Source organism: Eucyclogobius newberryi, unplaced genomic scaffold (genome assembly GCF_026437365.1).
Source record: "Eucyclogobius newberryi isolate DKJ021-1_F unplaced genomic scaffold, fEucNew1.0.hap1 SCAF_10, whole genome shotgun sequence".
Lineage (NCBI taxonomy): Eukaryota > Metazoa > Chordata > Actinopteri > Gobiiformes > Gobiidae > Eucyclogobius > Eucyclogobius newberryi.
The window spans coordinates 25,137,288-25,151,688 of NW_027315724.1; the positions used below are offsets into that span (position 1 = coordinate 25,137,288).

The following is a 14,401-nucleotide window of genomic DNA, read 5'->3' on the forward strand; positions in this document are numbered from 1 at the left end:
GAGACTTTTAGAGCTATCTATTCTATTCATTTTAATGGCCCTAGATTTTTTGTCTTTTTTCCAAAATGTTTCTGACTTGTTTCAATACTTTACTTTACTTCTTAATTCAAAAAACTTTCCCAATGGGTTAAATACAACCCAATACATTTAAAATTTAAGATAAGATAAGATAATCCTTTATTGTCCCACATGGGGAAATTCCATTGATGCAAATTTAAATACATGTTTACATTTAAAGTATTATCCGTATTATAAGATAAGATAAGATAAGATAATCCTTTATTGTCCACACGTGGGGAAATGTCATTGTTGCAACGCAGGTAGATACAGCGGAAAAGGACAGATAACATATAGGAAGTTAAAAAAAAAAAACACTCTTAATAGAAGAACTCTTATAAACAAAAATATCATACAACAAAGAAGACATGGCTTCAAACCAGTAACACGTATGTAACAAAAGCATTAAATCTCATCTTGACTAGTCTGCTTCAAATTCTAAATTCGAGTGATTTGAAGCGAGGCTGGATGTTATCCTCTTTGCAGCGCGCGCACGGTCTGATAGTAGCGCACTACTTTACGCGAACTGCCCCATTGCGATTACGTGGCGGAGTGATCGGGGCTCGTGCGCAGGCCGCGCTTGTCAGTCAGACTTTGAACAGAGCAACTGGCGCTCATCATCATCGCCGCTAATCTCTGCCCGCTGCCTGGCACCGCGGACGCCGCCACCGACACTGACAGCCCCTCTCAGACCACCGGAGACACACACACATGAGGATGAACAGCCGCTGAGAGACGCGGGAAACAGGGATCAAAACGCCGGGGTCGAGCGGACATCAAGCAGCACCGTTTATCCTCCTCGCTGCTCGGGACTTACGATGGTCCAGTCAGGGGACATCTTCCTCGCCTCGCTTCTCGTGAGCTTCGCAGGTAAGAAAGCCCCTCCGTAGTCGCGGTAGCGTCACGTCTGCGCGTTAACGGGGCTCGCGCTCGTGTTACTACGTGCCTGGCATGTCTTCCCCGCTCCTCAGCAGTGGTGGGACCGCTGGCATCTCTCTGGTCTTCCCCCTGCTCCGCCCCGGGGCGCTGTGCGGTGCAGGTGCAGCGCTCGTGACACTGCGACTGCTGCTGCTGCCGCTGATAATTAGCTTAAAGAAGGCGAGCTTTGCCGTTTGTTCACGCAAAGCTCCGAAGTGCGCCAGATCCCGTCCCTCTGAACGTGTAGTTGAGCCGTAATAACGCTGTAATAATAATAGTGCACGCGTGAGCACCGCGCGCGCTGAGTCGGCGCTTCTGTACATTTAATAAAATATGATTGAAAGGGCGTGCGGTGCATTGAATGTGTTTGGATTAGAGCTCGCTAATGCACCTCAGCTAATGGACCGCGGAGACGTTTTCCTCCCGTGCCGTGGACAGGACGTGTGTGTTGGATCAGTGCTGCTGCTGCTGTCCGGTGATGAACAGCAGCATCGTGCAGGATTAAGTCTTTGTTTGTGATGTATTTCTGGCGTGCACGGTATAAAGCAGGACATGTCACATCGAGGGTTGGGGATGGTAAAACTGTGCACTTTGTCCGCGCTTTGCCCAGAGCACAGTCAGAGTCTTTTGGGACAAAGTGTTTGTGATGGAGAGCCAGCACAACTTCTCCTCTGAATCATCTGTTATGTAATCTGATGCCACGATAAACGCTTTTGAAATGGGATCCCTCCAGATTGGTAAATGTGCCGTTACGTAAGTCTCATTTGGAGACTTTAGTGTCAAATTACATTTTTAATAATCTGTGGGATGCAGTTTGTGATTACAATCGTCTCAGCTCTGCTCATTTGAAGGCTGCAATGTGCTTCTGTCAGATACAGATAGCTTGCCTTCTTAATCTCTTGCCCACAAATGTTGAAGGCTGTTCCTCTGGCACTTTCAGATCACTTTCTGAAAACTTGGGAGATAGGAATTACATGATTTATTCTGGTGTGTGAGTTTACTTATCGTACCTTGTGTTGGAGTTGTTACAAGTAGACACTCTGGTGGTTGTACCAAGAAGGAATTACATGGCAACTTTTGATGTAATCTATTCAAAGGCGATTTAAAACATGCATCCTATAGGCAGCCATTGTATACGCCTTGAAAACACCATGCCCTATTATTACAAAGATGAAAGAAATAGCGTTCAGCATCAACATATAGACGCGGTGGCTTAATGGCCCTGTCATCTCCCCTATTTTGATTTTCCTTTGATACACAGATAAGCTTTTACACATTACTGAAACTAAAATTAAAATGGCCCTTTGGACTGCTTTCAAGAGCTGCTTTTGTTCTGTTTCCCTGCCCCGCATAGACAAAAATAGCACTTCAAAATGTCTAGTTTCTCAAAGTATATATGCTGAAAGTATTTTTAATGGCTACTACTTAAGGAAAAGTGATGTTTCTTCAATCTATTGCCGGAGTTCGTCGAAACAGAGGAAGGATTATCTCACTCTCTGGTGGTTTCGTGCTCAGTGAGGCTCTTAGCATCCTTTTTAATTAAGTGTCTTCATCACAGTCTGGGAAAATATTGTGAAATGGATAAATCTGCTGCAATAAAACAACAGGCATCGTTACTAAACATCCTATAATTAAATATCTATGTTTAATATCGCTTCATGGTTGGATTTACAGCCTGACCGTTGAGGTGTATGATATTACGTCAACGTGAGCTCATGTGGAACTGTGACGCCGCTCGACTTACTAAAGCATCTGGACCCTCACAGCCAGACAGTCTCTTCGCTTTTTCACGTCTGACTAAGCTTCACCGAGGCCCAAATCGACTCCCGACGCCTTGCACCGTCGGCCCGTGGAGGCTTGTGCGTACACGTCCTACTGTCCACTGCATCTGTGTCCTCCATTTACAGCTCCCCGGGCATCGCAACCAAACCTTACACGTTCGCTTGTGATATTTGTGATTGCATATTAACGAGCCGGTGGATAAGAATACATGCAAATACATACAAGCGGCCATTTTAAACGGGGCACGCGATATATAAAAACCAATACAACTGCATCCTTTTCTACGGCATATGAGCTACGAATACTGTGATTCTTTAGACGATAACGGCAAACTAAAGTACACGACAAAGCTATCATTTCTTGGTCAGTCAACAGAGCAATGTCCTTACAGAACGCAGGTTTTTGGCGTTTTGGCCTCATATTTCCTGGATTTCGTATGTAGTATACGTGCTGTTGTGCCCCTTTCAAAATGGCGGACTCGGTTGCCACTGCACAAGTTCCCGGATGTGCGAACGCATGTATTGGCAGGATTATCTGTTTCAGTTTTCTAGTGCTAATGCTTGGTTTTATTGTTCAATGCCGCAGTCTTCTACCCCGACAGTGGAGGCCAAATTACACCTTGATTTTGAGGATTTCCTAGTGAAACGCCAAGGTTTTTGTTCCACGTTTAGGGCTGAAACTGAAGCAGGGCTGTGGTTGTGTCCGGGCCAGACCTCAGGGTTTGGTGACGGCGAGCGGATGAGACAGATCCAGGTCTGGGAGGAGACTCGCAGTGATGGCAGCACACGCACGTGACCCGGGCAGCGCTGTGTGGCCAGCATGCATCGCTCCAGGCCTGCACACATGAGGCGTACGTTAGGCTAAGCAGTTGTTTTTCAATGACCAACCTTTTGGAGCAAGAGAAGGTCAGCGGGCTTCATTACATTAGTATTGTTACAAGTCAGTGTAATCCCTCTTTCCCTCTTTTGTACAGGAGTCTTCCACTGTAGAAAACAATGAAAGATTAGTCTCCAGTGAAACCAAAAAAAGTCCAGACGATACAACTGAATTTTTTCTTGTGCAAAAATACCAAAACAAAGTAATGTGTCTTGTTAATCCAAAGTACAAACAAATATATTGGTATTACTGTGCTTGTTTGTGCACCAGTATTTCTTTCATCTGATAGTAGTACTGCAGTAGACATTGTTGAATTTGAATCAAGATAATCAGTCTTTTCCAATTGTTAGTGATATGGTCTTTTAATCGAGAGGTTGACAGACAATCCTCTGAAACGTGGTTTGGAGCAGAGTTCAGACTTGGGAGACAGACTTTTAACTTTTTGTTTTGAATGGCAATTATTAAAATTCTGTTTAATTTGACAATATAGAGGTTGGAGATGTATCAGAAAATGTATAATACAAACCACTCTTTTGAAGACAGGGAGGTGATAAGTCTAAGCAGGGAAAAGACATCTTTGAACAGAAATAGTGGTTTGAGGGCCAATTTACCAGGAATATTCAAAAGTATCATCCTGAGACCAGGTGCAGGAAGCATCTCAGGCCAATCATATGTTAATCAAGTATTCCTCCTTGATGAGGGAGCTGCAGCCAAACAATAGGATTTATGTGGACCATGATAGGGCTGTTAGGGTAACAAAGAAGTTTTGTTTCTGGTGAAGAACAATTAGGTTAAAAACAGCCATCATCAGGAGGTCCCTCCATGTGGGCAGGCTTTACCAAGCTCAGAGAAGGATAAATATCTGAGTTCACAGATCAGATCCACAGATTGAGAAGGACTCTTGGGTGAAAATCTAAACGTCTTGTTTTTCAGACCACACACATCACAATAGCTGTTTTAGGGATATGAGATATAATAAAACTATTGAAAAGGAGCTCAAAAAGAGACAGAGACATCTGTAATCTCCCAAACAATAGTATAAAGTCATATTTTGTTTTGGTTAATTTAATGGCAATTCCCTTTTTGTGCTGGATTTGAACCTCAACCAAGACATTTGCACATTACATTTTAGCACATTTCCGTTGCATTGTTAAAATCAGAATATTGTCAACATAATAGTTACCGGTATATGAATTTTTGTCAATATTGCCCACCCTTACGACAAAATAAAAATATATGTGAAGATTGTGATCAATCAATTACTGTGGAATAAAATCCTGATCACATATATAGCATATATATATATATATATATATATATATATATATATATATATATATATATATGCTATATTGCCGAGCTCCATTCATTGTGGTTAGATATTTTCTTTGTTTCTTGACAAACTTTCAACCAAGTCTGCAACTACTGTATTTATCATCTCCTTCTTTTCATTATAATATCCATCCTGTTTACTAATGGTTGTATGTTGTGCCTCGATCTTCCTTCTTTTCGCTGTAAACACTTTGTAAATCTCCTGCCAGCTTTATTGTTGCAGTGTTGTTTATCTTTACAAATGGAGCGTCCTCGATGGAGTATAATGTATTGTTTGTTTGCCTTGCTTTAAATCCTCATATTTCTCTGCAACGCTGCCTAGTAAACATATGGCACCAGAGAGAGGAGGGTATGAGCTGAGGGTATCATAAGGACAGGGTTCAAAGGTCAAATGGGGCAAGACAACGCAGTGGTAATAGTGAAATCTGACAGGTCGCTGTTGCCAATAGAGGCACTGGACCAATTCTTCCCCGAGGTTTGTCCCCGGACCGAATGTGGCTCATCGGGTAACAGGAGGAGAGCAGCTCAGTCTCATTTGGAGGTCTGTTTGGAGGAGGGCACAGCAACCTTTTCTGCTCTGCATCTGATGCTCACACATTTTACACTGTTCCATCAGTAGCTCGCACAAATAGATGTTGACGTTTGTGTCGACACATGAGGCTAATCCTGATGCATTAGTCAGGTGTGTGAAAATCGCCTGTTTTCAGAGTCGTCCCAGAGATGGATGATGCATGTCTGTTTGGTTCATGGATTTGCCAAATTCCCTCTTCTCCTGGCTTGCCCCTAAAGAAGTATTTGTTTTTTAATGAAGCCGAGATTGTCGAGATTTTGAGCAACATATTTGAGAGCGCTGAGAGCAGGGTCAAGATGGACTCCATCTTCAGTCCAAACAGCCTTGTGGCTGCCAGTGAGTGAAATGAGCTCACTGTAGCTCTGCTTTAAGGCCTGTCCTCATTTACAAGTCTAACATTTCAAAGAGACCTGCTTTACATCTGATGGGTCATCTCCCCATTACAAAGCAATATGCTGTTGGCGAGGATTTAGACCACCACTTCTTTTATGCTGCGTTAGCGGAAGCAGCAATGTCTCCTCATGCGTCCATGCACATCATGGTGCATGTATTATTGAAACACTATAGAGTGTATGACTGCACAGAGCGAGGAGATTGGCACTGCTGTGCCCCAGGGTCTGTCTCATACAGTCCCAGTGTGGGACCCACAGCAGTATAAGCTCAGTCACAGACGACCCTGCCTCACCCCAAGTCCTGACATGTATGTGTGTGGAGAGACATGAGTGTGGTCAGGACCACAAGGAACTGATGGCTGGATCATAGACCCTCTCTGAAGAGATACTTTTCTTGGCAAACAGTGGTTTGCACCTCAGATGTAGAGGGACACAATCACTGGAGTCGACCTCTTTAGCACCTTCTGTCAGAGCGTCCACATCTGTCGGAGCTGTACAGTTCACCGTTGTTTATTTTCCTCATAGTTTATAAGTTACAGCAAGTTTGTCATAGAATCTCCAGAGTCTCTGCCGGCCATTAGACTTTTCTTTTATTCTTGTTTTTCTTTCAACAAACAGAGGCCTGTCACATTATTCATTCTTTCAAGTCTTTTAATTTGAGCTCATGTTAATGTGGCCGACATTATCTTGTGTTATAACAAAACATGACCCAAAGGATACATCACAGCTGTCTGAAATATTGGAAATAATTTAATTCGTTTTTTGACAAAAGTACTGATGCATTTGTGCTATTACTGATAAAGCCTTCAGAGCTGACAAGATTTGGACCTTTCCTGTCTCAGAGCACTATTTTCTATCTCACTTGGAGTGTCCGGTCCCCTCACAGAGCTGTGCTGTAAGTGATAACTCCCACTCGGAACAGAAAAGGTGTGGAAAGTAATGTATCTCCTCCACTACACGTCATGTCACTGCAACCTTGTATTTACAGAGCCGTGTGAGTACCTCAAATGCATCTGCACCTGCTCAGACTCCTACACTGTCAGGAGTGATCGAGGCACCTCACATCTGTACGCTCTGGATTAATGCACTGTGGAGCATTAAGAGCTCTTCAGTGAACCTTATCCTGATGTCAACAACTGAAGATCATGTGAAGAGCTTAGATATTTAAGGCAATGTGTGTGTGTGTGTGTTTGTTTGTTTGTTTGTTTGTTTGTTCATTCATTCATGTTTTTCTCACAGGTGTTCAAATGGGCAGGAGCCAGTTGAGGTGTTGAGTTGTAACACATGTGAGAGGCAGCAGACGGAGTGTTCATGAAGCACTGAGTCGCCCAGTGCAGGGCTCAAAGTCACAGAGGGAGGGGCTCTTCAAATGTCCTTTACAAGCTCAAGATGAAAAATGCCTTGGTGGCCTCTTAAAATATCCTTGTCTTATAGAATAATATACATTACAGGGGGTAAAACTATTGTACTTTGTTATGCTTGTTTAGTGTATTTCCAAACATAGTCCACTACGTTCATTGTATATTCTTTAGATCTTGAAAAAAAATCTCCAAATGTGAAACAACGGCCTGCTCGTTCCCTTTGCAGCGTGACCTGGTGTTGTGTTGTTAGTGGAACTTTAATAATGCACAAGCTCATAGCGGTGTTGCTGTGTGAATCTACTCCATCCTCACACTGTCCTCTCTCTGAAGCTCGTGGACATTCTGGGCAAAAGAACTTGATCAATAATAACAACAACAAATCATTCTTTAGCAGTGCATTATAAGGACCAGATCGAATATAAAAGTGTGTTGGTCGTCTGCTGTGCCTGCGATGTGCCTGATGAAGTGCTCATATTGCAGGGCTGCATGTGCACCGCTCCATGGATCTTCCTTGGCTGACTGAGCTGGAGAGAGCGCCATAAATTATCAAGCGTTGTTGGAGAGCTGTGGAGCGGTGCTGCAAAAAAAATGTTACTGTTTGTCACGAAGAGTCTGCTGATGCGAGGCACACAATCTATTCAAATGGGGAGAAACAGCAGTGTTGTGCTATAATGAAATACTGTTTGTATTTTCTATTATCGCTGTTATTAGTTCTGATTTTATACAGACGCTAGAGTTCGGTGATAAATAAAGTGATGAATACAGGCACCACCATGCCATTGAAGGTATCCAAGCTCTACTACTTCATTGCTAATGCTAGGGCTAATGCTATCACCAAGAGCAACCTGACAGTTGCTGAAATAAAAATGAGATCACATAGAAATGATCTCTGTCTCTTACTTCTGTAATGTAATCATTTTTCCAAAATGGGAAAGATCAATATTGTGTTGGAAGGAGAAAAGCTTGGGTCTGCATACATGGGTGAAGTGCATTATGGATGAGAGTGGATCTGGCACTGGGCCGAGGCGTCTGTGATCACACATGTACAGTGTGCAGTTACATGACATTATGCACATACGATTGCTGCTTGAGAACTTCAGCTAGAGCCATCTGTGCGGCCCTCGTGTGGCCTGTCTACCATGTTCTCCCTGAAGGATGCCACACTCCAACTTGTGGCTGAAGCTGTGTGGTCTGGGTTGCCAGCACAGACCGGATGTGTCACGAACCCCATTGTGTATAATTTTCATCGACGCCACAGAGTGTAGAGGCGACTGACAGGCAACTGAAGTTAGTGACACTCTCCCATGATCCTCTCTGCAGAGAACAGGGCCAGGACCCCACTGTGCTCTGTTTGGGGCAGAAAATAGCACTCCAATATGTCCATGACATACAGTAACTGCAGACGCTTCGATGTTGCTGTGAGCCGGTTTTAGAAAATGGAAAGTTAATAATAATGTGTTGGAATGATCTGATCATTTCAGATTTCTTTCACTAACTTCAAAGTTAGCTGCATAAATATCGTATATAGCATGAAAGACAAAGGTATGAATAATCACTTCTCCTTTCTTCACTTGAAAATATTCTCAATATGTATTCAAGAAGGTAGAAAAACACAAGGAAAGCTCAAGTTCAAACAGAATATTTAAGCATTTGTTTAAGTTAAGATAATTGCCGGTCCAGTGGATAGTACAGTACAGATCAGTTTGTGTGAGTCGCAGACACCTCTTCACTTGCAGGCTGCTGTTGCACAATGTTTGCTGCTGTTGCACAATGTTTGGTTGCCAATTTCTTGCTGTTCTTTCCTCTCCACTTTCCAAATTTAGCTTTAAGGAGCACTCTGTGGAAGGCCAGTTTTAACTCAATACACTGTATTATTGGTCTATATGGGTAATTCAAGGGTACATTTAATGTCTGCTGGCTGTATTCATCACTTGTTTTCAAATCATTGAACCATAATCCCCTCTCTGGACAAAATTGGGTAACCTGATAGCATTATTGATTTTTGCAAAATCAATAAATGAATATGGTGTAGATGACATTTTTGTGTTGTCCATTTTTCAAATTTTCAAGTTTGACTTCATTTATATATAAGGCACAAAAATATATATTTTAGTTGGGAAAATAGCATACAAAACAACTTAAATAACAGTAAAGACGCCTCAGCCTTTCTGGAGGGATATCTGCTCCTAGAACAGATTCAGCCAATTTATAGTATACCTACCTTAACATTTTTCATCAACTGGATAACGCACATACTCTGAGCTTAATAAACCAGGCTGAGAAATAGATTTTCAGAGTTAGGGGCCAGGGGGGTCCCCTACCTAAAAAAGTCAGGGGCCCCCTAGCAATTTCAGGGGCCCACAAGCGCGCTCGGCATCGCCGCGTCATAAGAACAAGATGTGTTCTTTTAAACCTCGTTATTAGCATGTAAAACAATTTAAAGTACTTTTATATTGTATTTGATATGTAGAGCACAAATACTAAATTCCTATAAACCAGAGATTATGATCTTTCAATACTGTTTAGTTCAATATACTAATGTTTGTTAGATACAAAATAAATACTGTTTACAGCATTTGACACAAGTAGATCTTGTGGAATATATAAAATCACAGCCTACAAAATAAACTACTAGCATAATACATTGCCCCGATGCTAACAACTCCAAAGGGGGGAGGGGCCTTGGATACTTCCACATTGACATTGTCCCTAATGTGCAAAACTACAGCTTTTGTTGCAAACAACTTTAAAAAGACTGAATTGCGGACTGAGTAGAGATTGACGCCCGCCAACCTAGATATCACTTTTGGGGCAAAATTAGACCAGGCATTTCCGAGTACAACCGAACGCAGCGGCCAATCAGATGTCCGCTTTCATCGAAATTAGATCAGGCCAATGAGAAGCGAGAAGACTGCGAAGTGGGCATGTCTGTCAAAACGAAACTTAAGTGATGAAAATGCCCCAAATATGGCCAAATTACTAGTTAAATCTTGATTTTTTTCGAGGAATTTAGATACAGGGGCACGGCGGGCCCCCTCCTAATTCAAACCCCAGGCCCGCCGGAGATTTGACTGCTTACGGGCCCCGGGCCCCCGTCTATTTTGCGACCTGTAAACACATCCTAAAATGTTACTTATCCTCAAATATACCCATTTTACCCCTTGACATTAATCAAATTCAGTTGTGGTATTTTTTAGACTTAGACATTTATTGTTATAGGGCCGCCTTAAAGGTTGAATGGACGGTTTTTTGACCCAAATCTGAGTCTTATTTCCTCGTGGCGTGGACTCGCAATTAGTCCTGCCACGTATCAATCATAAAACGCACCTACCGCTCACCTTCAGCCTCGTTCTGGCTCGTCCCCACGAGCAGCACGTTACCGCGTGTCTAAGCGCATTGATCTATCATAATATAGTTCCCTCAGTGTACGGGACAAAATGAAGACGGAGAAAGACTGTTCGAGCTGACTTAGAAGAAGACAGAAATCTCCTGGAGACGAGAGATGCGATGCGATCCGTCGTGCTAATAAACAAACGCACGTGTGTGTTGCATCAGTCCGCACGGGTGAGTGCGCATGCGCACTTCCGCCTGTGTTCTCAAATCGCCGAAAAATCTTCCATTGCGCCTTTAACGACTCAACACCTTTAAGCACAATATTTTTTTTTAAACCAAATAATTTCTAAGTATGGTGAAAGCTAAATATTGCAATAGTATTGATATCGCAGTACTTGACCCCATATTGCACATAACACTATTTTCTAATTGTGTGCAACCTTTCTGTAAACATATGGATAAAGTCTTTTTAGTTTAACTGTTTCATAGAGTCCAGCCCCTTAGAGTGTAGTTAACCCTCTGGAGGCCCACCTTATCCCGGCATCTATTTTTACAGTGCAGTCTCTGATTGGATAACAAGGTGTGTGTGTGTGTGTGTGTGTGTGTGCGGATGCTGGCGTTGCGTCGTAAGAGGCCCGTATGCCATCTGTCGCCCTCAGTGGAGCCGTGATGAAGGCAGACCACGCCTAGTCGCTCTGGCTCAGAATGTGAAACACAACCTTGGGCTTTCCTTGCTCTTTTAGTTCTGATAGTTTGTCTGGACTGGGCGGGAGGCCTAGCCCGCCGTCGATATAATGATTCCAAAGAGGCCTTCTCTGATTGGTGTTGCTTGATTGATTTTTATTCAAATTGCTCAGAGAAGTCGGCGTTGAATAATTGATGCGTGTCAAGATATTGATTGCTGGAGATTGGAAGTATTGGCAGAGAAAGTACCATCTGTTGATACCTGCTAAAAGTAATCAGAACAGATTTGCTCAGCAGCAGGTGTCCAAGCAGATTGTTTATTATACATCTCTAGATTTGTCTAAATGCATTTGTTGTCGCACAAGAAGTGTTAATGGTTGAGTGGAGCTGCTTGTTGGACAATTGAATCGGTGCGTAATACGAGTGGGGATAGTTCATTTGAGCATGATACAATTTTCAAAAGTGATTCAAACATGTGTGATATATTTTTTTGACTATCCCAATGATAATTACATCAGGTCTTTGAACTGTGCACAACACGACTGAATGAAAGTATCCATATGCGTTGTTTTGACGCTCTGTTTTGTCCTGATTATGAACAAAGGCTCACGGTGTAATGGCTAGTGTTAGCTTCAAGGTAAAAGATCAATAGTTTCCCATCTCAGACAAAGAGCTGAACAATCCGGTTTTCTTCATCAACGTGAGAGCCATGTTAAATAAACAGTATATAATTAAAATCAATTCATAAATACTGCTGTGTTGCTCAGTTTTCATCAGATATATTCACATTATTGTAGTACTGTTAGACCTGTACAAACATGTTTTGAAATACATGCGATTCTTTTAGTAGTTTGTCATCTTCATAGGCCTTTTTCTATCTTTTTGCCTGGACGTGGTTAAAATGTGAAGTTAGATTAAAATACTCTGTCATGACATTACGCCTCGTCCCGACCGCTTGCACCGAGAGCCTGCCCTGTCCATAGTGATATTGTGCAGAACTCATACATCATACAACATTACGTACTATTAAGTGTACTAACCTGTTATGTTTAAGTTATATTTGAATGCGTTAAGGCATAATGCTGCTGTTGCTGTGGATCCTACGTGCCTGTGCTTTAACATATCGAGACTGGCCCGGGGCACTGATCCTCTTAATCCGCCACCTCCTACAGTGGTCTCAAAGCGCCTGTCGCAGATGGGACACTTATAATGGCTCGGCACAATGAGATGTGTCATGGATTAATGAGGGACATCTTGGACGGCCTTGAATCACATAAACATGTTTTCTGCTCCACTGTCAAACATGCCCTTGTCCAAAGCGGTTCAAAAAGAACTGACATTGTCTAAGTGCCCGGACACAAAAGTCCACCGCATATTTTATGTATTTAAATGATGGTGGGTGACGTCATTACTCCATTGCCCACATTGCCACACACACACACACACACACACGCACACACACGCACACATATGTATATACTACGGTAGACACTTAGGCGGCTGTAGATTTGTGGAGTTTGCTTTAATGTGGGCTATGGAGGCGAGATCACGCTTTGGAAGAGTTATGATGACTTATGTAATTTAATGGCTCACGATTAAATCCAATGGCTGGTTCTGTCCTTGAAGATGGTCCAGCACAAATTTACTCCGACAAATGCCCTTCACAATATGGGCCCAGAAAGTATTTAATGAATGTTTGTAGGCTTAGAAGTAGAAGTTAAAAGTGTTGTTCATTTGTAAAGCTTTATTTAACTGTGCAGAGATGCCGTTGTATCTATATATAATGCATTGTGTATTTTTCAATCACAACAATTAAAAAAGTGCTTAATCTAGGGCTGCAAGATGTATCACAATTGAATGGAAATTTCAATTTTGAATGGTCACAACATAGTTTCCTTTGCAAACAATCAAATAATAATATCAATCTGTGTATAAACTGCCAACCCTGTTCTTTGTATTTGAACTGAATCCTAATATTAAAACACAAATCGCAAATCTTATCCCAATTGCAATGTTTGACAGAACAACCTGAATTAAATATTTATTTCATATTTTTAAATAATTTAGCTGTAGCTTAATCTTAGTCTTTAAATCTGGAATTGTCTGTGCAGCAGTTTGTGTGCTGTGATTTAGTCGGCCCCTTAGGTATGTTGTCGTGGTCACTCACTAATCTGCCAACATGGAAAAGACCAGCTGAGGCATGATCATGTCGTCCTCCGCGGCAGGCAACTCATGATTTTTCACCATCAGAGGAGCGTTTTGCTGGCAGGTGAAACTTGGCAGGTGAAACTTGGCAGGTGCTCATTTCTATCTCTGTGGGCGGCTGGACCTTAGTGAGTAAAGACTGCTAATGGAGGTGTCCAAAGGCTCGGCTGCAGCCAACTGTCCTCATGCCAGCGTCAGCCACGCTCAGTATTGTCCACAAATACTCTCTGGATGAACATTTACATTTGTCATTCTTCTGCCTGTCTTTCTTTACACTGCACAACTCCTCTGCAGTTTGTGTTTCACTGGTCCATACTGTTGGGTCTGTTGCGTTCAAAGATGACTCCTAAAACTACACAACATAATGAGCTCAAGTGTCGCCCTGCCTCCTCGCCCTGCCCCTGACTGGCTGGTTCTGAAATGCTGCGTCGCCTCCTATTGACACTCTTCCTGGTGGAGTCGGGGCAGGCTTATCCGGCTCGTCCCGGCGTGTCGGCAGGCTGCTGAATGGACACACAGAGAGAGCAGTGTGCTGCTGCCAGGCTGCGGCTCGCCCTGGGCTCGGGCAGCTTGAGGCTGAGTGCTTATTGTGCCTCCGTCGCTTCGGTCTTTTCGTTGTAATATAACGTTACAAGAGCAGTTTATTGTGATTTACCTGTTCAGTTTGAGCCTGGTGAGTGTCTGAGCATGGAGCTTGGGCCAGTTTCAGTGTGGGCTTAGTGGGAGTGTGTCGTGACTAGCACTAACAGGGAAGCCACTGGAGGAACACAGCCATGATTAATGTGAAGAAGGAGTGTTTTTATGGCAGTCGAGTGATTCATTGTGCTCACAGAGACGTTAACATCTCAAGTCTTGTTCATGCCACACAGACTCTCTGTTCTTTTAGACTT

The 14,401-nt window shown here is 42.8% G+C and overlaps 1 protein-coding gene across 11 annotated transcripts in view; it reads left to right on the forward strand.

The window, feature by feature from the left end:
- The first annotated feature begins 744 nt into the window (after nucleotides 1–744).
- Nucleotides 745–14,401, forward strand: part of ncam1b (neural cell adhesion molecule 1b) — a 44,512-nt gene continuing 30,855 nt past the window's right edge. For 6 of the 11 annotated variants that reach the window (XM_072464304.1, XM_072464299.1, XM_072464301.1 and 3 more), the window contains exon 1: nucleotides 746–927. In XM_072464304.1, the coding sequence (XP_072320405.1) occupies nucleotides 876–927 (52 nt within the window). In that variant the 5' untranslated portion in view covers nucleotides 746–875. Of the gene's footprint in view, nucleotides 928–14,401 lie in introns of all 11 variants that reach the window. The other 5 variants (XM_072464303.1, XM_072464296.1, XM_072464298.1 and 2 more) reach the window with 1 other exon arrangement.